At 44.7% G+C, this 26,581-nt stretch overlaps 1 protein-coding gene across 1 annotated transcript; it reads right to left on the bottom strand.

Annotated features, from left to right (window-relative positions):
• Positions 1-598: 598 nt before the first annotated feature.
• On the bottom strand, positions 599-26,581 carry LOC149347104 (angiotensin-converting enzyme-like). The gene is made up of 14 exons (XM_089586868.1): positions 26,452-26,581; positions 24,581-24,825; positions 21,390-21,548; positions 20,088-20,196; positions 19,834-19,977; positions 17,074-17,265; positions 15,094-15,191; positions 10,488-10,657; positions 9,843-9,967; positions 8,976-9,074; positions 8,609-8,753; positions 1,743-1,841; positions 1,555-1,677; positions 599-885 (listed from the first exon to the last, which is right to left on the bottom strand). The coding sequence occupies exons 2-14, from the start codon at positions 24,797-24,799 to the stop codon at positions 678-680; spliced, it is 1,890 nt and encodes a 629-aa protein (XP_089442994.1). The 5' UTR covers positions 24,800-24,825; positions 26,452-26,581; the 3' UTR covers positions 599-677.

Raw genomic sequence — 26,581 nt, 5'->3', positions numbered from 1 at the left:
AGGAAAGCACATAACTCCCATTTGCGTAGCATCAAAACAAATCCTCCAAATCCGTGTTTGCTAGACCGTTGCTCAGTTGCAATACATGGCATGCACACCCTGTTATTTGGAAATGACAACCACCTAGTGCTAGAATTGGACGTAAAAGCACATGGCATGGTCGGTGTCTCTTAAAGAAGGTTTCTTGAAGGCACCAAAGCTAGACATAACATTTTATGCACTCTGCTCTTCTCGTCCATTTGGAATCCGACCACATATCTGGAAACGGCCCGTCTCCCCTACAGCTTCTATTTAACTGCAAATAAGCTGTTGGAAGACGTGTGCATGTCATGTAGTGCTGCTAAATGCATCAACTGTCACAAGGGGCATTGCTGGTCTTCAAAAAGGTCACACCAGGCAACTCACTGGTGTGTATAAACTTTCAGTGGGCTGTTTTTACTCATTTGCTATCAGTTTGTACTTTTCTAGGCCCTGTTATTCGACGAAACCGCGGCTTTAAGCATATCTCTTGGAGGAAATTACTTAATTCGTTGTTGGTTGTTAGGAAAATATTCTGCAATAGTCAATGGGGTAAGCACCTTTGAAAGTTTGATTAGACGAGGAGAGAGTTTATTGTTTCCGCGTGCAAAGCTGCAGCGAACTCAAGCCTTTATTTTCACGCATATTCTTAGTGATATTCATTCGTATCTCCTAGGTTTTGGGCAGGCGGTGGGGTCGTTGCTCCTCCACCCAATGTAGCGCCCCTTGTTTTGCTTTCGAAGCCATTTGTACAATGGTTGAAAGTACTCGAGCAGCGGGCCAGCATCCATTTCGCTTGTCTTTCCTCGCGTCAGTATGGCCAAGGCTTCTGGCCAGGGCTTGGAAGATCCCAGTGCCATCACACGTCTGAAAAGAAAAAAAATTAAACAAATTCTTCACCGTTCTTACGTTTTGCTCATTACATACAACCGAACGAAAGGAGCAGACACGTATGGGAACTTTTTTTCCAGGTCTTCCACTATGCAGCACGTTCACATATCTGAATCCTGATAATATCTGGAGCTATATTATTTACACCATCCGTTAGACTCTGACAGACGTGCTCCACCGCGGTGGCTCAGTGGTCATGGCGCTCAGCTGCTGACCCGAAAGTCGCGGGTTCGATCCCGGCCGCGGTAATTTAATTTCGATGGGGGCGGAATGCTAGAGGACCGTGTACTGTGCGATGTCAGTGCACGTTAAAGAACCCTAGGTGATAGAAATTTCCGGAGTCCTTCGCTACGGCGTCTCTCATAGCCTGAGTCGCTTTGGGACGTGAAACCCCCAAAAACCCTACACTTATTACAGACGTGGACTTCGTGTAGCCAACATGCATCGATTTTAACTGAGTTAATCCGAGCGTCGGTTTAATCTAACAGACGCTTTCGCATCGTAGATATCAAGCGCTAAATACACGTCTCTTAACTCGATCTGCATAATTCCAACTAATTTTTGTTCGACTTCGACTCAGAACAATAGACAATTTATTCTCCTTGAACTATTTTAATTATTCGGTAAGAACACTTCGAAACCTACCCGAACAGCTTTCCCGCTGGTTTTGACTTGTAGAAATCGCACTTGTACAGCGGACCAACGTGCTTGGCTTCAACACACAGCGCCTTGTAGAACTGAAACTGAAGGACTGTGCTCACGAAGTACCTGCATTCAAGGCACGGAACAGATCAGATAACTTTCGCTTACCAGAAACGACAAAGGATGCTTACCTTATGTAGGGCACGTCCGCGGATAAATGATATTTTGCCGGTGGGTCAAAGTCCTCCTTAGAGCGACGTACACCCGGGCAGATGCCTTGGTATTTAAGTCTGAAATGCACGCCCGATTTACTGTTTTTCATTCGTGTCAACCTCTGAGAAAAAATGAAGTCTGAAACCGTTCGAACAAAGTCTGCTGATTATAAGGCTGCAAGAGCGTGCGCACTGTTCGCAAGCGGAGAATTACACAGAAAAGTGCCCAATGGAGAAGAAATGAAGCTTAGTAGAGCAGAGCGTTGGGCCAGTTGGTGTAGCGACATATTAAAGAAAACTTTGCGCAGAATGACACAAGACGGAGGGAGAAACTAGCGCTCGTGGGTGTGTACGTGTTTCTCCCTCCGTCTTCTGTCATTCTGCGCAAAGTTTTCTTGAATATGTCGCTACACCAACTGGCCCAACGTTCTGCTCTACAAAGTGTACTGAGTTTGGCAGGCCTTAACAGACGGTGTGTTCAGTTGTAGCAAAGAGAGAAGTGCTGCTACATCTCAGACCTTTGGGCTAGTTGGTGCATCGCAGACATATTTGGTGCAAAGCGCTCGTGTTGTCCAAGTCTTTTTCTCTGTCCGTGTTTTTTTTTTTTTGCACTTGTACGCGTCTCCTGCTACAGCTAGGCGTACTTCTTATAATTAAAGTTCCCCGCAGGGAGGCGTCTGCAGCATGCAGACGTTGGTGAGTGGCGACACCACGGGGTTAACCCGAGCATCCGCAGGGACATCCCCGCAGGGGGATGATGGTGAACAATGCATCACCACGGACCCGAGCATCCGCGCTTAGCCATGCGTGGCATCGCCGTGTCCGGGGAAAAGGGGATCCTGGTGGTTGAGCCGATGCCGAGCGTTTGGACCCTTAAGGCCCCTCGGCGGAGGCAACACACCACTTTGGCCCCAGCTTCCTGTAGACGGCACCTCCGGCCTGACCCGACCGGGGGAAATCGGCAGTCGCCTTTTCCTATCCTCCCCTCTATCTTTCACTTTCCTATCTCTTTCTTACAACTCTCCTGTTTCCTCCTCTCTTCTCGGTGTTTTCACTTTTCATAGGCGGCTAGGGTTAGCCTTGTGTGGTGTAACTACCCTGAGTTACCCATATTTGGTTATAGCAGTGGTGTACAGCTGGCGTGGGCAGGGCTTGGTTTTCAAGTTCTTGTCCCGTCCCCTTGTTGGGCTCGATGGTGGGTGGCTGGCACCATGGCCGAAGAACATAATTTTTTATGGCATCCCTTTCATCAAACAATGATCGCACTCCAAAAAGAGTGCGGACCGAAGAACTTACAGCCCAGTACTTTCAAAAAACAAAACAAACGTTTCCAAAATACCACGTCATCCACAGTGAAGCTGAAAAAACTGCCAGAAAATTGTCCCCCTTCATAGTTTCCAAATGTCTGACCGATGCCTTGGGCACGGGCTACAAGTTGTCAAAAATGCCTAGCGGTGACCTGCTTCTGGAAATTAAAGACAGCAACCAGCACTCCAAACTGTCCAGCCTAGTTTCAGTAGGGGACATTCCTGTCACAACAACTGCACACCGATCTTTGAACACCGTTCGTGGTGTGATATCAGAGTTTGACTTTCCCGACCTGACTGAAGAAGAAATGCTTGAGGGTCTCAAAGACCAAAATGTCACAAATGTACTTCGCATCAAAATCAGAAAAGAAAACAAAGAAATACCAACCAAACATCTCGTCCTCACTTTAACTCCAGCACCCTCCCTGAATACATCGAAGTAGGTTACTTGAAGATCAAAGTCCGACATTACTTCCCAAACCCCAGAAGGTGTTTCAACTGTCAGCGATATGGCCATGGGTCGCTGAGTTGCCGTGGTCGACAAACCTGCGCAAAATGCGCCTCACACGAGCACGTTTCTGAGAACTGTGAAGCCGCAGCCCTGTGCTGCGCAAACTGTGAGGGAGATCATCCCGCCTACTCAAGATCCTGCCCAAGATGGAAAACTGAAAAAGAAATAATTACTCTAAGAACAAAAGAAAACATTTCATTCAAAGAAGCTCGTAATCGACTGTCACACAACATAAACACATTCTCTTTCACTGCAGGAACAAATTTTGCTGATGTGGTGCGCAGGGGCGGCACACCACACCGGTCTCCGGCCAATGCCCAGGCAAAGCCTGAGGCAGGGCCTTCCCCGTCCCCGGCAGGCGCAGCCAAGGCTGCCCTGCCAGCTCTCAAAAAGGGCCCGCCGGCCCCTCAGTCGGCTGCCCGCAAGGCTTCCCCCAGTCGGGAGAGGCCTGTAAACCGCACACCCGCGAGATCTCCGCGGGATCTCCGCGGGCCTCCAGAGCCTCTAGCGAGGCGATAGACACAATGGAGAGCTCGCCTCCGCTGCAGCGGCGCAGCAGCTCTCTTGAAAGAAAAAGAAAAGATAAGAGCCCAGTAATGGCACCCCCAAAACCAGTATCGTAACTTCTTAACTACACTCTCCAAAATTGTCCAACATGGCTTTCCTTATACACTGGAACTGCCGTGGAGTATTAAATAATTATTCGGACATAAAAGAACTTCTAAACACACTCTCCCCTGTGGCTTTATGCCTACAGGAGACAAACTTAGGTCCCAAACAGCAGAATATCCTAAAAAAGTATAAAGTATTTCGGTGCGACCGAGAGCAAGCTAACAGGCTCTCAGGAGGTGTTACTATAGTTGTGCAGAGTGGAGTTGCAACGCGTGAAATCAAGGTTAAAACAAAATATGAAGCAGTTGCAGTCACCGTTCTTGCTTATAAAACAATAGCAATATGCTCTATATATCTTCCACCACACCTCACTGTAACACTTCATGATTTAGAGGCACTTTTTAAACAGTTACCAGACCCATATCTGGTAGTAGGAGATTTTAATGCACATTCCTCTTTTTGGGGGAGCGATCAAACTGACAACCGAGGGCATATTTTAGAAGATTTTATTTTGTGCAATAACGTCTGCCTGCTCAACACAAGGAAACCAACATACTGCTCTCCGAGTTCAGGAAAAATGAGCTGCCTAGATTTATCTTTTACCTCTCCATCTGTTTTTACTGATTTTAAATGGGACGTCCTCGATAACCCTTACGGAAGCGACCACCTGCCTGCAATAATTAGTTTATCATCATCACCGAAAGTCATCCCAAGCAAACCACGTCGCTGGAAGCTACACTTAGCAGATTGGGCGCTATTTAAAGACATGGTCCCTCTCGAGGAGATTGTTTCTGATGAGCTTAGTGTTGATGAGCTGAATGAAAGGTTCACAACCTGTATTATTACTGCTGCGCACCAATGTATTCCCCAATCCTCAGGAGTCGTACAACATAAACATAAATACTGGTACACATAAGAATGTAAGGAGGCAAAAAAGAAACAAAACAAAGCCTGGGGGACTTTTCGGAGATACCCAACGCATCAGCATCTTGTAAATTTTAAAAAGGCGAAAGCCAATGCGCGCCGCATCCGGCGTGATGCCGAGAAGACCTCCTGGAAAAACTATGTATCATCTATCAATAGTTCAATTACTTCAAAAAGATGTGGGAACAGGTGCATAAATTAGACGGAAAATTCTCTCCCTTTACAGTACCATTTCTAACAGCCCCTGGAACACAAACAAGTATAGATGAACAGGCTGACATACTAGGACAACATTTCTCTGACGTTTCAAGCTCTTCACACTACACACAGTCATTCTTAAAACACAACTGAAAAGCAGAAACTTCCAGTGACTGGTAGTACAAACGAAACATACAATACATTAATTACAATTCAGGAGATCCGAAATGTACTGTCCTCCGGTAAACAGACAGCACCTGGCCCAGATCATGTACACTATGAAATGCTTGCCCACCTGTCCGAAGCTGCTGTAGGGGCACTTTTGCAATTTTTCAACAAGATATGGATGACCGGAAAGATGCCGGAGGCTTGGAAAAAAGCAGTTATCGTACCGTTCTTAAAACCTGGAAAGCCGACCACCTCCCCTAATAGTTACAGGCCCATAGCTCTTACAAGTTGTATAGCAAAATCATTTGAAAGTGTGCTCAACGTTAGGCTAATGTTCATTCTGGAATCACGTGAACTCCTTGACATACACCAGTGCGGATTTAAAAAAGGATGTTCGACAACTGACCATCTCGTCCGCTTAGAAAACACAGTCCGAGAGGCGTTCATACACCAACAACACTGTCTGGCAGTCTTCTTCGACATGGAGAAAGCGTACGATACCACATGGAGATACGGGATTCTACGCGACTTGGCAGATCTTGGAATCCGGGGCAGGATGTTGAACTGCCTGAAGGATTTCCTGTCGGACCGATCTTTTCAGGTGCGCCTGGGTGCAACCCTTTCGAAGAGCTTTGTACAGGAGAATGGGGTACCGCAGCGCTGTATCCTAAGTACTACTCTTTTTGTCGTGAAAATGAATTCGATAGCGAAAATAATTCCCAACTCTATTATGCATTCCGTGTATGTCGACGACCTTCAGATTGCTTGCACGTCCTCCAGCCTGTCAACGTGTGAGAGGCAGGTACAACTCACATTAAACAAGCTAGCAATCTGGGCAGACCAAAATGGGTTCAAGTTTTCTTCACATAAAACAGTGGCTGTTGTTTTCTCGCTTAAAAGAGGCTTGCAGATCGATCCGAACTTACACCTAAATGGAGCTACACTACCGGTAAAACAAGAACATAAATTTTTAGGAATAACATTTGATAAAAAACTTACATTTCTGCCGCACATAAACAACTTGAAAGTAAAAGCCTCCCGTGCAATGAATATCCTTAAAGTACTCTCAAGGAAACGCTGGGGATCGGACAGAGCATGCCTACTTCATATCTACCGTTCTGTAGTGCGCTCATGTCTAGATTATGGAAGTATAGTGTATGGCTCGGCAAGGCCTTCATATCTAAAAAGATTAGAGCCAGTTCATAATCTAGGTCTCCGCCTTTCTTGTGGAGCATACCGAACGTCTCCGGTAATGAGCCTTCATGTTGAAGCAAATGAGTCATCACTAGAAGATAGAAGAAAAGCACTTAGATGTTCATACATTCTTAGAATAAGGTCGAGACCAAAACACGTGTGTTATTCAATCGTCACAACATGCCCTTCTCGAATAATATTTACAAATAAGCCCCAAGCAACCAGGCCTTTGCTAATGCGGTTTGAGGAGATTGCCAAGAACTTGACTTATCAGAAACATTACCAAATGTTGCAGAACGTGGCGACGCATTTGGCCCTTGGTACAGTTTTCCGTCGGTCTGTGATATAAGTCTTACACAGTTCAACAAGAGACAAACTCCAGCAGAACACATCATACAAGAGTTCCTTACACTAAAGGAAAAATATGATATCTACACCGAGTTCTACACAGACGGATCGAAAACTACAGGTTATGTTGGAAGTGCAGTAGTGGAAGGGAACTGGGAAAAAATAGTAAGGCTTCCTCAGTGTGCATCGGTTTTTACAGCTGAGTGTTATGCTGTGTTTCTTGCTACGGAGAAAATAATAAGCAAGAACATCGAAAACAGTATTATCTACACAGACTCCCTCAGTGTACTGAAAGCACTACAGTCCAGAAATGCAGTCATGCCATCACTAGGTACTGTCATACACAACATAACAAGGATCATAACACAAGGAAAGACATAAAATTATGTTGGGTTCCAAGCCATGTTGGAATTGATGGTAACGAGAGAGCGGACGCATGCGCTGCTCAAGCCCGCAACAAGGAAATACAGAACATAAGCATTCCACATAATGATTCTATGAAGCTAGTTCAGAGCAGACTGAGGAACAAATTGCAGAGCACATGGAATAGTCAGATAAATAACAAGCTGCACTTAACAAAACCAATATTAGGGGAATGGAAATAATGCACACATCAGGAACGCTTTTTTGAAGTTATTTTATGTCGTTTACGTATTGGACACACGCACCTTACCCACAACTTTCTACTAACAAAACAAGACAAACCTACCTGTGAAAAATGCGGAGATGAACTCACAATAACTCATATCTTAATCTCATGTATAGAACTTGAAACACTCAGAAAGAAGTTTTTTACCCCGTTTTACAACCAGCACATCCCTTTTCATCCGTCATTGATTTTAGGTGAACAAGATCTTATTGATAAGTCAAGCGTTTTTAAGTTTTTAAAAGAAGCCAACATACTCTCGATACTGTGAACAATGGTCAGTTTTTTACAACTTGCGAATTTTTTTTTTTTTTTGAGCCACACCTCAGCCACCCTCTCGTCGTGAGAAGATGAGGTCACTATTCTATCGGTTGGGGACCTCGAGATCCTTGCACAGCCAAGGATGGCTGCTGAGGTTGCCAACCCTTTTTAAAGCTTTTACCATAAGTCTCTTTTAAAATTCTGTCTTATATTTTTACTACGTCGCACGAATTAACTTTTTAGGCCCTTTACACCGCCGTTCATTTAGACTTTAGTATAACAGCTATTTAAAAGAATTTTCCATACCCTGAGCTTGGCGCATGATAGCCTTAGTTGATTATGCGCCACTAAACCCAACTCAACTCAACTTATAATTAAAGTTGATTTTATCGTAGTGTTTTCAACCAGCAAAGTTAGCTTCGGTTGTTAGTAACCAGTATGGTAATGATGTACCTACGTATTTTGGTACAAAATTCACCCAGCATAATGCCTCACACCATGCGAGCAGTTGTCGCGGGACGTCGGGTCATGATATTTAGACCACCTGTCACTGCAGCCGTAGTTTCTATGGCTCTCAAGGCGTAGAATCGAGACTTACTATTAAAGTTAAAATGTTTCTGACGGGCTTTCATGCGCTGCAAGAGCGTATGCAAAGTTCCAGCGCATTTATACTCACAACAGCTTCCACCAAGCTCTGTTGTAGTTTTCTGGCTGGTAGACTCCTTTAAATACATTCCACCTCCAAAGATCGTACACGTAGGCTGAAGGAATGATGGCCACTTTATCAAGGGCAACACTGAAGAGGTAGTTAATATCCCTCTCTGAAAAACATTATTCCGTAATGTCAGAGTGGCCCTCTAATTAAAGTATAGCACATTTATGAAGTGAGCTCATTTTGATTAAGTTTGAAATTTCATTATACCGCAGAGAAAATTTAGGCAAGAAATACAAACGCGTGGCTCCATGAGCAGTTTTGTCATCAAATCTATATTGAATACAAGACAGCTAAAAGCAAATAATAAAGATAAATAATGTTTGCTTACCGTAATCGTCCGATGGATCTTTCAGCAGACCTACTGCTCGGAGATGCTTGGGGGTAGACACAGACAGAGCAATGGTGTCTCCGATAGCCTCATGGAAGCCTTAATAAATAGAGGACGAAAAATCATGCTTAGTGCTTAGTGTTGTTGCTCTGGTATAGTAGGGCTGAACGCACCTCGAATTCTCAGCTTTTGGTGAATTTTTTTTTGCTACTGTCCTTGTGAGTGAAAAGCTTTTGAGTTAAGCCGTTTTGTACTCAACTCAGAGGATATGAGGGCGCATACTAATGTGCTAAGTCACTTCGCTACCGCAGTATGATATGACTGAAATGGAAAAGCTTTCCTTGCTTTAGCTTTCCACCCGAGCCCAGCTTTATGGCTGGGCTCGGGTGGATGTCAGTGAGTAATTACTTCCTTATTACAAATATACTCCACCTTGGGGGATTCCCCTAAACATTTGACCAATGAAAAAGGAAGAGTTTCGGGTTTTTGGCCATAAGAAGGGGAATGGTGCTTTTACGTCTTACGTCTTACGTCTTACGTCTTACGTTTTACGTCTTAGTGAATAGCGATCAACGTAGCTAAACGTTCAAGATAGCTGGTGACGACTGCACTGTCCAGCGAAGCAGTCGCGGCCACAATCTGCGTTTGAGGGTCCATCCTGCAGCTGTTTTCACCGACGTATGAAGTCCTATTCGTACTCTCTGTCTAGGACGCCGTAAGTAGTGCTTACAATCATACCGACCATCATGTTAATAAAGCGGATTTTATTGAAAAGGGGGAAGACTGAGGAGCACAAACTGAGCAACATTTTAGATCATGAGAACGAAATCTAATAAGTGTGCTTAAAACTGTACCTAAAAGGCTTACCGGGGTTAGCACCGTCGCGGAACGAGAATGGCTGCTCAGCATACTTGAGGAAGTACTCCACGTGGCCCATTTCATGGTGCACGGTCAGAAAGTCATCCATATTCACTTGCGTGCATTGCTTGATCCTGGACATACATGCGTATATAAAATAGGGCATAGGACATAGTTCTCGTCATCAGAACAGGCGTGTGCAAGTCGGCTGATGATTGTAAAGTCATAGTGAGCGCGAGTTGTATATGCTCCTCGCCCTAAAGCGCACTGAAGGGGGGGAAAAAAAGGGCGGCATACAAAACCACAAGAAGCTCTTAATACTCTGACCAGGTGATAATAAAAAAAGGAAAGTGCATGCAAAATGAGAAATGACGAGAAGAATTATAGAAAAAAAATCCATAATTAGAAGGAGCTGATGGTGCCGCTGACAATGCAAGACGGCCATAAAGAAGGAGAGAGGAATATATCTAGAGAGAGAGAGAGGCTATGCTCATGCTATAGCCAAGAAAACTGAATTCCAGTTTTACTGTAGAGAGTTACGTCAATTTAGTCGTTAAGTTAATCTTAAACAAGGTACTGACTACTCGGGAAAACGAGGGAATGTTTCCAAGACTAATGAGTTTATCCTTTTAGGTGATGGTCTTAGCTTCATACCTGACGTCTTTGCCTATGTAGAAATCCCATGCAGAAGCATGGCATACGATACTCCTGCCTTGGGGCTTTTTCAACACAGATCGATTCCAGAATGTTTGGGGCATTGGGGGAAGGCCCATTGACGTGAAAAAGTTTTCAGATTGCTTGAATACATCCAGTACAGTCATCTTCTGCAGAAAGAATAGTAGTTCGTAAATAAATATGGCTTTTGCATAAAATGTAGAACGTATTGAATATTAAGTAAAACTACCAATACTAGCGAAAGACGCATGTTCTAATAATCATCAGTGTTCTTGTGCGCAGACCAGTGCTCATAAGAAATTCTGACCTCCAGCAATCGAAAGTTAATCCTGGTTCCCCAACGTTTCTGTTTCGGAGCGAAAGCTCCACCTCTCCCATGCAAGCCTTGAAGCTCATGCTACGAAGCAGATATCACCTTCAAGCTGCCTCAACTAATAAAAAAATGAAAATTGTTGTGTTGGTTGGAATCGAATCCAGGCCTCTGGCGTGCGAGACGGGGGACGCTTCTACTCCGCCGGGACTGGATTTTTTTTAACATCTTATTCATTACACTGAAGCAATGTTGTATGTACATGAACTATGTACAAATCATGAAGAGAAAAGTCGCAAATTAGCACAATGCACAATACGACAAAGTTAAACAACCAAGCTCGTAAAAAGACGCGACACAAACCACATCACTATTACATCATAATACGACACTTAAGGAACGACGCACTAGAAAGAAGGCAATGAAAAGTACTAGGAGTGGTTGCTACTCTTGTTCAAATTCATACCACGGCGGTTCGACTCTTGGAAGTGAATGAAGGCGTGTCTAGTTAGTGCACCGATGACTTAGAGACATATCTTCGAAATATATACTGAGGCCTGCATGAATAGTTTATTTATGAGCATGTAAATACAGATGTTCCAATTAAGCGAGTAGCGAAGTTGTACGGAATGCACTAAACGTTACAAACGCCAAGCCGCTTGTAGTTGCCCGGTACATCACAGCTCTCGCTCTTTAACCAGGTTCAACAGAAGCTCAGTAAAGCAGAAAATTTAGCTAGTCGGTAATGACTCATCTAAAAATGGCGCACAGAAAAACGGGAGAAAACACAGGGAGAACGGACAGGATAGGAGCGCACTAGCAACTGATGCGTGGTCGAAGAAACACCTCTCACTCGGTGAGCATGCGCCAGGAAATTCAGCACATCACGACGAAAAACCTAAAGCCCTGGGGTGACCGAAGCACATAATCAGCACATGCTAAAGGCGAAAACTGCATGAAAGCGCTACCACTTCTCCTATCAGATACCGAGGATCTTAAGTTATTTTTCGAGCAAAAACACCAAAGTGGAACTGACAAAAAAGTCGTTACCGGCGGCAATTACAAAAAATAATCCACGGACACACCATAGGCGTTCTGAAAACTTATGCATCCCGTACTCTCTGTCAACTCTCGTACAACAGAAAACTACTTATCATGGGGTATAAAATAAAACAGTTCGTCCACGTCCACAGAAATTGCGCTATTGGCCGCTGAAATTCCTTCGTCCAAGGCACCCACAACCATTCCCAAATTAGAGACCTTGTAGGGGTCTTCCGGGGTGAGACTACTAAGATGACCCTGCAGGAACCTGCTGACCAGCTCTTGCCAGCTCCCCCGTACCGTGACTTTGGCTCTGAAAGGCCACAACAGGTCTTTATGCGTTTGCCAGAGAAAAATATTCGCTAGGCGTCGGCTTTGCAGTCCTTCACATCACGCGCCAGCTTGTCCAGCTTTAAGTCCGGCAGTAGAGCTACCGCCCGAGACGTGGCCTTGACAGGTTTAAGCTTGAAAATCTTGAAGTTCTTGTTAATGGCTTCAACAGCCTTCATCTTGTGCATACTGGTGGGGAGGACCGTGAAGCCACCTGCTTTGTCAGACAAGATCAATGAGAAGTCGTTGTCCCGAAAATCCCGCACTATTCCCCACAGCTCCGGCTAAGATGTTTACTGCTTGAAACTCTGGTACACGACGTGTTGGCGCTGGAATTTGGCGCTGAAAGGTCGAAACGCGCGTGATAAATGGTGGCTTATCCCAAATGTAGTTTCACCGCATTCCGTTTGCATACGATGTCATTTGTACCGCCTATGAATCGACCGAAATGTAATTTTTCATCACTAACACTGCTGCCAAGTTCTGTTCAGGTTTTCACTCTGTGGCCGATATTTATCGCTTTGGCGCAGCGACTTATAACCTGTCTTGGCACACAGGTCGAGGAATTCGTACTTGATCTCGCATTTCTCTGCACTTGTCCGAAAACTGCAGCTTGCGCGCCAGCGAATAAGAACCTTAATGCTCGAAACATTTCCGCCATTATTGACCGGCTGCTGGTTTGGCTTCCGTTACGGTGGCAATCAGTAGAAGCTAAGTCATGGCTGGCAACAAGCCGCGAACAGTTTTGCATGCTTCGTGAAACTTGCATAAGCATTCGTAGCCTTACTTGCCGCTACCAGCTCCACTTGCCACCTCAACACCAGCAATGTGGGATATAGAGCCCAGTTTTTGTATTTACAGCACGCTACTAGACTTCTCGTGCACGACCACAATAACGGACGAATGGTGCTAATCTGGAAATTACACCGACTTCCTAAATAAAACGAGGGCATTGCACCAACAAAAGACAGGTGTATGTGCCTCTATGCCTCCACGGTATTTCTTTTAGGGCCATGTTAGCCAGTGAAAAAATAGCTGTCCTTTAAATCTCATGTTTTCCATGGTGACTCGCCTCCCTTCCGTTACTAATTTATGGATATGTCTATCTTAGTTGACAGTCAGATGCTCAGAAAATTTCAGAAATTTCCCCCCATCTCATAAAAAGAACATGAATGACGTTAGAACATCAGTAATGCATGCACGCCGCATACCTTCACACTAACGGAATTTCCGAATTATATCAAAACACATTAATCTGCAAATAATTATTTTCCTTGTCTCCCTATTGTGTTTCTGCACTTCTGCAACAAGAAAAACTCTGGGACATTATGTTTTATTAAAGAATTTCGGCGCTTCAGATAAGAAAGGAGCGAATGCACCAGCCAGCACCTCCTGTGTGCGTTGTAGAGCTTCGCGACGTCCATCTTTACTTTTTTAGAGCGGCAGCTCTACTCAACGCAAAGGTCGCTCACCATTCCATCCCTGATCTTTTAACCTTGAGAAGCACAGCATAGGAGCAGATTCACCTTGGGCGATCTGGACCGAAATCGCTGTCGAATTGACCGTGCCCGTCACGATGGCTACCTCCAGATTTGGCCCTGATCATTTCCACAAATTCGGACCGGCCCGCCCCGAATTTCGTCCAAATCGGCCAAGGTCAATGTCCAAACACAATTTAGCGCGCCCGACAAGATGTCTACCTACAAATTTGGCCCGGGTGATTTCCGAAATTTGGCCCGGGCCGCGCCCCCGAAATTCGACCTCGGCCGATTTGGACCGAAATCGATGTCCAACCATAATTGAGCGTGCTCGACGCGATGGTGACCCCTAAATTTGGCCCGGGCCATCACGAAAACGCTATCGCTCGACCTTCGGGTATACCCGTATTTAAAGCCTGCCTAACTTTTTTCTGTACAAGCAATACCTTTTTCAGGACTGGAAATGGCCCTGCCATGCTGTCTAGCAGAATTTCGAAATCTAGCTGGCACTAATGACTTTGTGGAAACAGCCCTAGACGCTTCGGAAGGAAATGTGGAAAATCGCTTGTACATTCGTAGACGCTGTGCCGCAACTGGTTAATTCCATTACTCTCTTTCTATTCCAATCTCCCCGTAATCAACGAACGTCGAACACGGTCACGATTGCTGATGTCTTTGTTAGAACGGAAGTAGCAGCCATATTCCTCATGTGATCGGAGGGGGGGAAGGCAGCAATATGCTTAGCTTGAAACTTTCAAACGTTTTAATTCAATGACACGTAACCAGAACGACAATCTGTTCATGTGTAAGGGTGACTTAGTTATCACACCACTACAGCAATGTTTGCCCACTGGAGTCTAAAGACAGGAGTAAGGGTTTGTCTTGACTCAAACCTTAAGCCGAAAGCCTTTAATGCCTCATTGTTGTCGACAGAAGGTTGTCAGCAGAGGTGTCATTGCTTTCCGGTTGGTCGGAATGGTTACGACGTCACAGTGCACGGATTCTGAGTAATGCGGTCACCCACGGAAATGAAAGAAAATTAAGAAAAATAAAAGAGAAATTAGAAATGTTAAAATAATGACAAAACAATATATATAAAAAATGAGAAGAAAATAAATAAATAAATATAAAGAAATGAAAGGAAAAATAAAAAGTTATAGAAAAACAAAAAATATAAAAATTAAAACCAAAAATAAAATACTGAAATCAATACCAAACAGTGCGCCAGGAAAAGCTTTCGCCTTGCAGCAATTTAAAGAGCCAAAGTGCCCCCTGAATTTTTTTGTATGAATGCCGCTAAAATAGCGCACCGCGTAACCTTGTCCGTTTGAGCAGGCTATGGGGAGGTGGTCTGTATCGGAAAGCTTCGGAAAAGGCGTCAATACATGTATGCTGCGGAATTATGAGCTGAAAAATTACTACTTGCCTTTTTTCTCATTGCGTTCGTGACGTTGATTGCCTTTTTGTTTGGGTAAGGTTGAGTGATGTCAATAATAGCTGTCCACGTTTGAGAATGGATATGACCTGCGTGGAAGGCAAAAGCATGATAAACTCTTGCGGGGTAATCCTTGCCTACTTTCTCATAATGATCGCAATGCACAATCGTGCAGCCCATCACGCAAGCAGAATAGTTTCCTTATTGAAACACCCTTAAGCGAAGCCGCGATCATCGTTCCTACTAACGAACTGAGGGGAGAAAATGTTTAGAGCTCGCATTTCCTAAGCGTAAAACATATTCATGGGAGCTGAGGCGCCTAAGTGATGACCGTTTTGGGAAAATTGACGCCTTCTATAAATGAACTTTACGTCATTTAGTTTTACTCTATCTACAGAGTCCGTCTTATAAGCAGGGTTCACAGAGAGAGAAGAAAATAGTAGGCAGGCCGGGGAGGTTGGTCAGAAGGGGGCGTCAACTTCCTTCAATGCACAGTCAGTCGTCAATGACCAACATTCCTACGCCACGTCTTCATCATGGCTGCCTACGGTACGCATTTCTTTCTGAACTGCATTTCGTTAAAAGTCGCTTATAAATCGGTACTTAAAATAGATGCGAAAAGCGTTCTTTCTCGCATACTGCAACTGAAGAGCAAACAAGGAGTGAACTTGGCCGCCCTCCTGCTGTATTAAAGGTGCATTGAAGAGGAATCTGAACTCGCCTTTTTGCCGCGGGAAGTCGATCTACACGTTCCGAGCATTCTTAGAAACCTCGACTTATTGCCCTGTGTGGCCGATTACTCTAATTAAATAGAATTAACGTCCGTCTCCCGCCTTTAGTTTTGAATTATCCCTCGTACGGTGGGCGGAGTCGACCAACGCGTGGAGTGCCTTTCAGCCAGCTCCGTGGAGGCTTTGCTTTCGCTTTATGTTGTTTTTTAGGTTTCCGTGAATAAATAGTTTCATTCGCAGACAATAGAGCCGCAAAATAAGCCCGCACAAATAAAAATACACGCGAACTATTTGCTTCTGCGGATTACTACGTATTACTCCGCCGATGGCAGAGCGGCAAGCCGCCACGGGACTGGGTGAAAGGCACTCCACGCGTTGGTCGACTCCGCCCACCGTACGAGGGAGAATTTAAAAAAAAAGGCGGAAGCCGGACATTAATTCGATTTAATTAGGGAAATCGGCCACACAGGTCAGTAAATTGAGGTTTCTAAGAATGCTCAGAACGTGTAGATTGAGTTCCCGCGGCAAAAAGACGAGTTCAGATTCCTCTTCAGTGCACCTTTAATGCCCAGTGTTCAATCAGACTGCGACTGTTTCAAAGGTTTATTCAGAAGCTTGGAAGGTCGTTAAATTTACGTCATAGAAACAGAGACAGTTTCAATACGGAGCCCTGGGCAAGCGGTCGGTAAGCACAGATGTATCGAGCTGCCAAAGCTAGCCTGATGCAGGAAAAAAATTCTTCAAGGCACCTATTTCTGTTATCTCTCTGCAATGCGATAGCATTACCCCCTGTTGATTCCCTTGCATGAACTTACGTCATTTCCGGTCTGGTAACGTCCCTTCTCTCAATCAAAGGAACGCTCCTGTTTGGTGACGTCACTTCTCTCCAGCAAATGAGAATCCTCCGGTCTAGTGACGTCACTTCTCTCCAGCCAATGGGGAAAGTTTTGACCGACGACAAATTACGGCTCCAAAGGGTTTGTAATGTTATCGCATTATTAGACTGATAGCAAGCTAACAGAATAACTATGACTGGTGACTTAAGGCTTCGAAAACGGCGTAGATTGTTAATAAATGGATATTTCTGTAACGATATACACAGCAGAATTGCAAGAAAGCGTAATTAAAAATAAACGAAAAAGCGTATTTGTGCTGTTCAATTTGTAAACTTGCTGCAAAAACGTGTCTTTAACAATAAATTAGATTTATTTCGTGCTCTCAAATAGAAAAGTGCACGTACCTAGTATGTGTGCAGGGATAGGTCCATCTCTTGCTATCTTATCGCGGCCGTACACTTTGCGCAGTTTGGAACGAACGTACGCGTGTAGTTGCTGGTAGAGTGGCTTCAGTTGCTTCCACAGTCTTTTCATTTTCTCTTCAAAACAGTCGTCTTCGTACACATCCAGCCACATGCGACTGGCATCATTGAACTCTGCTCATCAAAAGGCAAAAAGAAAAAAGAGCACATTTACGGTCAGTGCGATAACCTAGTTTGGTGTTACCCAAATCTCGTGTATCCATTTCGTCTTGCGTTCAGCAAAACTCAAAGCGCCAACCCTCAGCTTCGAAAATGCCACGCACGCACGCACGCACGCGCACGCACGCACGCACGCACGCACGCACACACACACACACACACACACACACACACACACACACACACACACACACACACACACACACACACACACACACACACACACACACACACACACACAAACTTCGTCTATTTTCTACCTTATCGTTTTGAGGTATACTTGTGTTTACATGGACCCAAAGTAGCAGTGCGTTTTTCGTGCTACGTTGCCAGTGTCCGTTGTGCGCCCGGAGATCTCACGGGTGAGGATGCATTCCGACAGGGCGACGTCATTGAGTAGCGCTTGTTCATGTGGTTAATTGCCATTACACATGTGCACATTTCGAAGTCAGGCTTGGGGTTTTGGCGTATTAAAACTCGCTGAGGCCCTTTTTTGGTTTTGATATAGCCTCCCATGCATACTAATGAAATACAGATCACTCGGAAACTATGTTTGTTGATATTTTTAACGCGTACTTTCGTCCCGCTTCTAATTAGACTTAATTCCATGCCGTCTGCGCAGTTTTCCAACGTGCATAGTATTATCGTGTAGAGAACGGCCTTGTTTTTTCTTTGCTTTTCATAATTAGACCAGCTTAACGGATCCATGCGCGCGTGTGGACTCAATGTGACCTGGTAATTGACTGTTAGTTCTGGTGCGTAAATAAGGCATTTAATTCGCAGCTCAGTGCACTTTTTTGCATCGGTACTATCGAGTAATGCTATCCGTACCATTCGATGAAGACGCCGCGATGGCTCTGCGTTATTGCGCTGGGTTGCTGACCCTAAAGGCGCGGGTTCGATCCCGGCCACGGGGGTCGAATTTCCATGGAGGCGAAATTCTAGAGGCCCGTGTTCTGTGCGGTGTCAGCGCACGCTAAAGAACCGCAGGTGGCCGAGATATCCGGAGCCCTTCACTACGGCGTCCCTCATAGCCTGAGTCACTTCGGGACGTTAAACTCCCATAAAACCGAAACCGTACTATCGAAATGTATCTGCATGTGCCTTGCGTGGAAACAGCCGTCACTTAAAACTATACTTTAAAAAATGTTTACCCAAAGACTTATGTTCTGTATTCTCGGACAAAAAATTTCAAGGTTTGAAAAATGTGAGACATTGTCACTGAAATATTAAAGGTAATGGTCATTCTTCGGATATGTAGAAAAATTTTTTCGAACTGTTAAAACTAACATAGAAAGCCAATGCTGAACTCTTTTGTCGATAGCAAACACGTTAAAAGAGAAGAAAATACAAAACAGCCATCGTGTGATGTGCGGATATATTGATTGTTATTGTAAAATCTTACGTTATAAGAAAAAATTTTGTTCCTATACGCTTTCCCGCTCAAAAAATTCTTCTGTCCAGAATTTTTGGGTACGGTTCCTTGTGTCTACATTAATTTGCAGTCATTATGTAAATACTGTTTGTTTCCGCTGGTGTTTAATCAATTATTTTTAGCTGCAGGAAGAAAATTGTCTGGTTAGAAAACCCCAGGAGCAGACGACATAATGTGGCGCGAAATACAAGCTGGCCTGAATTCAGAGATAGCCAACGTCTAAATGCGTCGCCACCAACGCTCATGAGTTTCTTGCGACGCCGCTGCTACCTCAGCTGTAAAAGTCTAGAGCCTTAGGTAGCAGCTGCAATAAAACCTGTGCTTGCAGGACTGGCGAGGAACCGCGCAGATCTTCTTTCGCAATTCGAAGAAAAGTGTTTGCAGCCGTAAAAGCAGAATTTTGAAAGTTGTAGTTCTTTCAGTGACTTTACAGTACTCTCCTTTGCGTTGAACTTCATGAATCATTATGCTAGCGGGTCTTTTTCTTCTTGTTGCTTGTGAACTGCAGTATGCGTATTGCCTTGTGCTTCGCTCTGACACAGTGCGTACTCAGCGCGCATTTGGAGGGTAGGATGAAAGGTGATAGCGCTCGCTGTTCTCTGAAGCATTACCCAAAAATCTTAGTTTATAAATACTGACCTATAATAGAGGGACGTGAATCTATAATATAGGGACGTGAATTACGAAAGAGAGCACGTTGTTACCTTTCAAAAAGGAAAATTCTCTTCGCCTGTGCTGAATCCTTCAGAAGGTATAAAAAGTGAAAGGTATGAATAAAAAGTGGTAAGCAAGAAAAATTAGTCTCCTCCTCCCTCATGCTAAAAAATATTCGTTGACTGTATGCCGACAATTAGTTCCTTTTCACATCGCTTGGAACTGTGCAATCAAATCAATTAGGAATAAAAACTGAAAACGTTTCTTGCTATTTAAAACTGGCAAGTTTAGACTCGATATCTTTCTACCGTATTAAACATTTGGCTCCAGCAACAGTTGGCTTTTACAAAAAGCCCCTTTTCCACTCATGCAGGCTTCTCGATGTAGGAGCTTTCCCTTCCCGTCTAAAACAGAGAAACCATCCGATTTCTCACCGTTTAGTCTTGCAGCCTCATTCTGGAGCTTTACGTAATGAAGGAACTTCCGTCTCATGGGCTTCCCGGCAACCTTCCGAAACTCGTTCCATACGTGCAGCAGCTCGTTGTAGTTCCTTGATCGTTTCAAAATATCCTTGATCTCTGGTCATCCATGCCCGCAGAAGTGCAGTTGGTACGTAAAAAAATGTTAAGAAATGCACTGCGAACTGACATTCGTTTCGTTGAAATTAAGGAAGAATACTCAACTCTACCTGGATTTAGAGACAAGTTGCACTTCTCAGTCTGACCGGCCTTCTGCCGGAAAGGGCATATTTTCGCAGAAGCGTGGTTTTCTTCCATCTCGGCGATTAAATTCACTAACTGGAATGAAAAAAAAAACGAATCAGGGTTCATAATGAACACTTAAGAGCATAATTTGTTTATAACGGTGCACTGCTGGTCAAGAATGTCTTAAGTGCTGTCGTGTCCGGAAAGAAACGCTCAAAGGCAGCGTATACCTTTGTAGCGCCACCGCTTCGGCAAGGGGAAGACGACGAAGCGGTGGGCACGTGCAGGAGAACGCGGCTCGCGCAGAAGAGAACGCTCTGGACTTCGGCCTCGCCGGACGCTGCCGCCGCTGCTCTGTCGCTACCTCTTATCAGGCAGCCTCAAATAAACGTGGCCGTGGTCGCCTCCTGGACGATGTGGAGGTCAGTGTTGAGGTCGCCCAGGAGGCGACCACGGCCACGTTTATTTGAGGCTGCCTTAGAAGAGGTAGCGACAGAGCAGCAGCGGCAGCGTCCGGCGAGGCCGAAGTCCAGAGCGTTCTCTTCTGCGCGAGCCGCGTTCTCCTGCACGTGCCCACCGCTTCGTCGTCTTCCCCTTGCCGAAGCGGTGGCGCTACACCTTCAATTTATACCTTCACGGTCCTTCCCCATCCTGCCTACAATGCCCTAAAAAGTCGCTGGAAAGGGTGTTTGAGGTTGCCTTTAGTACTCTCGCATTATCCAGAGTACAGGCCACTGAGTGCTCACGCCGCATCAGTACATCAAAAGCTTACCGATCATTTACAATATATTTTTAAAAATTCGCACTTCCACGCCTGGCGGCGACCTGCGGTGTCGAGCTTTCTTCCGAACCCGCGCGCAACGCGTCATGCAGAGCTCGTTTGCCAGCAGAGGAGGGCTGTCATTGGCTGGCTGCTACGTCTCTTTCTGACGTCACGCAGCTACCATAGCCTGCGGCCGGAAGCTCCTCCCCCTCCCGTGCGCGTCGGCAGCCGGCCGAGAGACCGAGTGGGCGGGGCCGCCGGAGGAGAGCCGATATTTCAGCGTGCAAGAAGTAACGAGAGGAGAGTGAAAGGCGCAAAGACGCGTAAATTCAGATTTTAACTACAGATAACTCAGCTCCCACAAAACACATTAAAAAAAGCTATTGCTGGAGGATATTTGTAAAGAGGCGTCTTTTACCACCCTAGGCATGGCGGAGCTTTATTCGCAGACCCTTTCTGAGCCCCTTTAATATTGTGGGACAATAAGAAATGAATTACTGAGTGACAGTTGCCCGCTAGTCACCTTGTCTTGTTTCTCCGCACTCAAGATGGCCGTGCCAATCCTGGATAACTTGCGGAATATTCTTTTCGTCGTTCGGTCTTTGAAGCGAGACCATCTAAACTGCGTGACGTTTCTCCAGATTTCTTTTTCCAGCCTCTTGAATGCGAGAGATTCCACAACCTGTAAGGAGTAGACGTGTTACAAGCGAGGTAGCAGCACACAAAGGCCTTTCTGGCTATATCCAAACGCGCCGGAATTTTTCTTCCAAATGAGCCAAATCCTGAGAACAAATCCTAACTGAAACTAAGTTGTAAGGGCAAGTAAATCTATGTCGTTTTCATTGTAAAAACAATTAAACACTTGTTTTTCAAAAACAAGCAATAACAACCACAGCCAACATGCTTGTGCTAGGGCCTCTACTTCGACTGAAGTTTTATGCTGAAAATGGCAACAGTCGGCACCGGTAAATACGTAGAAAAGTCGAACTCTGTGCCGTTGTCGTTATGCGCCCATTTACGTATCGGTTCAGGCGTCGCGCGTTATCATCGCGTTTTTATTTTTGAGCGGGTGAAAGGACGCCTCCCAGGGTAGGGAGCGATTATTCTGTGCTGCGTTGACCTCGGGCAACTTCAGCATGCTTAAAGGCGCAGTGAAGAGGAATCTGAACTCCTCTTTTTGCCGCGGGAACTCGATCTACACTATGCCAGCATTCTTAGAAACTTCGACTTATTCCCCTGTGTGGCCGATTTCCCTAATTAAATCGTTGAACGTCCGGCTCCCGCCTTTATTTTTCGAATTCTCCCCGTACGGTGTGCGGAGTCGACCAACGCATGCAGTGCCTTGCAGCCAGCTCTGTGGAGGCTTTGCTTTCGCTTTATTTTGTTGTTTAGGTTTCCGTGAATAAAGAGTTTTATTCGTAGATAATATAGCCGCAAAATAAGCCTGCTGAAATAAAAATACGCGCGGACTATTTGCTACTACGGACTACTCAGTATTACTCCGCCGATGGCAGAGTGGCAAGCCTCCACGGAGCTGGCTGAAAGGCACTCCACGCGTTGGTCGACTCCGCCCACCGTACGGGGAGAATTATAAAAAAATAAAAGTTTGGAGCCGGACGTTAATTCGATTTAGTTAGGGAAATCGTCCGTCCAGGGCAATAAATCGAAGTTTCTAAGAATGCTCGGAATGTGTAGATTGAGTTCCCACGGTAAAAAGGCGACTCCAGATTCCTCTTCACTGCACCTTTAACTAAATAAAGAACCTCCATTTATTGAACAAACTTCCGTGACGCGGATATCGATTGTACGAATTGGTAGTTTGTTTGTAGGATTGTTTTTATACATGGTGTATACTACATCGCTAGGTCGTACTGACGCGCATAATGTGGTGCTTCACCTAAGAATTCACATAATTTTTAAAAATGTGCCTTTTCAGTTAGAAGAGCGCTTTTTTCGGCATAACACTGTCAGCTGATTAGTACATCAGAATACAGCTACGAATACAGCTAGCAAGCTTGCTAACTAATATTGCATAGTTAACTTTTTAGCTATTACCGTTATGCTTCTTAATTATTGAGAGGTATATGTAGCCCACACTAAGCAATACCTATATCTGTTTTTAAAATTTCGAAAACACGGTTGCCGTCAGTGCTATGGCCGAACAAATTTTGCCTACATCACGCCAAAATACACGTGCTTTCGAGAAACTTGCAGTGAAAGCAACTCCTGCAGTGCACGTAACTCGTTTAATTAAATACACAAAATTTGTTGGGCCGCAGCTCCGAGAAAAACCGCTTTTTCAAATTTTTGAAAAATTGATATGGATGTTACTTACTGTGGCATACACGCCTCTCAGTAATTAAACAGCCTAACACTAGTAGTGGAATTTTTATTCAGTATTAGTGAACCAGCTTGATAGTTAGCACGTCTCATCTTTTTTTTTCTGATGTACTACACCCCTGAGAATTCTATGTCGAAAAAAACTCTTCCAACTCAAGCCTGCTTTTAAAATTTTGTAAACCCTTAGGTAAAACATTCTCTCTGTGCGGGTGTGATCGCACGACATTAGCCGAAAACAATGTTTGGCACCTTGCGACAACAGCACGGTGCAGAGATCTTTTTTAGAGCCTCTCAAAATAACTGAACACCGAAGAAATACTACAGCTCCAAACGTACAAAACTAACCTGTAATCGGCCTGCGTTCTTTGAGTGCGCTCTATTATATCACGGCTGGGCGGATCGATGTTCAGCTGGAGCGCATTGAGTGCGCATGGCCCCGATTGGGCCTGTATTGAAAGCTTTTCTTTGCATCCAGACTATAACGCTTAAGCAACATCCGCATACGACGGCTGAAGAAAATGTGCCCCGTGAATTTCGTCGTTCGAGTGCATGTCGATATGTATACATCCGAGCGATCATGCGCTGCCGGAGAGTTGCTAAACGGACGAAATTGGCTCCTCTTCTCATCAGACAAAAGTACTCTGGTCCGTATCATAGTTTGAAACGAAAAAATCACTTATAAGGCCTCGTCAATAATCAGCGCAGAAAGCGGGAGCTGAAAACGGCATGGCGTGCTCAAAAATACCCCGCATTGCACTTTGTGTTCCTAATACGCTCGCGCACTGTATAAACTGTAAACGATAAGCTGAAACGTACACCTGATTCCCGTACTCATCCTAGTACCCTCGCAGAATGCCTAGCGCAGCACAGCCGTGTTTATTCAGCGCCGGGCAGCAGTTTCTTTGCGGGGCCTCATTCTCGGAGCGCTAGGCGATGGCGCTGCGTATTACGCATATAGTCTGTTAACATAGCAAGACAGCAAAATTCGACGTATTTCATGGATCACATTTTCTTGAACCGTGGCTTGCTTTTTTGATTGAAGAAGAAATAGTAATAAATTTAATATCGTTTCATATTTATTTAGCTCTTCCATTTTTTAACATGACCATGGGAAAGTCCTTGTACAACGCTTCCCAACACCATCTTGAAAATTAATGGCCGATATCAAGACATTCTATTCCACATAGTTTTGTGTTTGGAAATCATATCATTTTAATATACAAACAAGTGTCCGGAACAAATTTCTTGCATTGTGCTCTTTTTTAGAAGGTTCTGTGCACATTTTCTAAGTGAAAGGAGCCGTCGCCGCAGTCTCTTTAAATTCTTGCTTAACACAGACCGACGAAACTTGATAAAAGAGTAGTAGTGGCTCACGCTTTGGTTCTTGTTGTGCTCGGTGAGGTTGGTGGCGTAGTTCCATTCGGCAATTACTGCCTTGTGCGCTGCGGCTGTTAGTATGCGGTTGACGTAAAACGCGTAGTCTTTGGCCCTTGCTTCTTCAAAGCAGTCCTTGTTTGTGAAGGCATCAAGCGCTTCTGGCATACACGCAAGGGTCAGCCAGAGGAACCGAAGGCCCCACAAAGTCAGCGCCATGTGGGAAGGAACAACGCCTGCACTTTCTGCATGCATGAGGCAAGGACACAGTCAGATGTCATTTTGATTTAAGTCCCGAAATGTTAAGCGGTAGCATTAATAGAAGTGGTAGTAACTGTGCCATAACGGACAACTCTGTAAAGTCACCCCACTAGGCCTACATGCTTCACTTATCGCCAATTAAAATCGAGCGTTGTTGCTCGATTGTTGAGAAACGACATTGCGCTGTCTACGGTAGCGTGATCCCGTTATGTGGTATGTAAGTCTGAGGTACAATAAGCCTCCTAGAATGGGAGTGTAGGGCGTGGAGCAGCCCCTATTGAAAAAATACCATATGGTTTTATGTGGGAGCCATATGAATTCATATGGGACAGTTATGTCTTCTTAATTGTCCCGTGTGAATTCATGCGTCGCATATAAATTCATATGGTCCCATATGAATTCATATGACACACGTGTCTTCGTATGTGCCCCGTATGAATTCATATGCTCCCATGTGAATCCACATGTGTCCCACATGTAATCATCTGGAATTTTTTCAATACCTTACCAAAAAAAAAACATACGGAGACGGTGTTATTTGGTATGGGTGATATGGGCGTATGGGTAATTTGGGTCATATGAGGAATACGGTTCATATCGGGTGTGCATTTTTTGAAAATACGGGAGGCATGGATATACGATTGCAATTTATGTGGTAACTCGAGAACACACCTGTAAAATAAGTAGAATGCAATAAAAAAACAGAGGGAAAAAAATCGCGCCAGAATCCGGTTTCGAACCAGCCGCGTGCCATCTCTTAAATCTAAATATACTTTATTTTCTTGTTATCCTGTCCAACCGGCAAAATTTCAAAAAGGAAAGTAAAAACAAAAGCGGAGCAGCAGCACACATAATGCTTTTCACAGCAACTTCCGTTCAAAATTGTCGGTAATTCTCGAAAATTCTAGATTGCACTGAAACTATTTATTTCGCCGCGAATGAATTTCTGACCGACAGAGGTTAAAAAGTTGTGACCCTTTCCGCCAATTTATTTGCTTTAATAAAACTTCTACTTGACGTTGCTTTAATATGGCATTTTTCATGACGGCTGCAAATCCCAATAATGCGCTGTCTCCGCGTCAGCTGACAGATATGGCCTGTGATGGAAACTTCGGAAGAAAACGCTAAAACAATGTAACTATTGCAAAAAAGGCAGAGAAAAGTTAGAACACGGAGGTGGCGCAAGCAGTGTAGATCCTAAGCAGACACTATTTAATAGAATAACGCCGTGTAATACTTTGTATTCACGACATTGCATGAAGCTGCAGGTCCGCTGTTCCCATTGGTCAACTTGGACGGGCCGCAGTTGCCTGATTGGCAGTTTTCATGTCCAAAATAAAATTAGCAGCAGTACCTTGGATATAGCAAATTATGACTCCCCGTATTCGAAATGACGGTAATACTAGATAGGAGCAGTACCATGGCAATAGCATATTAAGACTGCCCCTATTGAAAATGACTGTCAGACTACATAGAAAAAAACTGTCACGTCCACTTTACGACAGTATGCGGGCGACAAGATTTGAGCTATCAGATGCAGTTGTGTACAAGGTAGTAAGCGTGCACTTCTATGATTATATGAAATCGTTTCGAATCGGCCAGCCACTTACCACCTGCAAGGTCTATTCTCCTGCCGGGTGTTTTCCGCTGTCTCAAGAAACACTGTACATGGCTTCTCTCTCTCTATAAACACAGTCCTCTGCAGTTGCCCAACTGCGTAAGCAATGTCCGTAATCAAGC

Source organism: Amblyomma mixtum, chromosome 4 (assembly GCF_055824585.1).
Source record: "Amblyomma mixtum isolate Tamu chromosome 4, ASM5582458v1, whole genome shotgun sequence".
NCBI classification, from domain to species: domain Eukaryota; kingdom Metazoa; phylum Arthropoda; class Arachnida; order Ixodida; family Ixodidae; genus Amblyomma; species Amblyomma mixtum.
The sequence above is the reverse complement of the archived record's forward strand: the minus strand, read 5'-3'. Positions and strand labels throughout refer to the sequence as shown.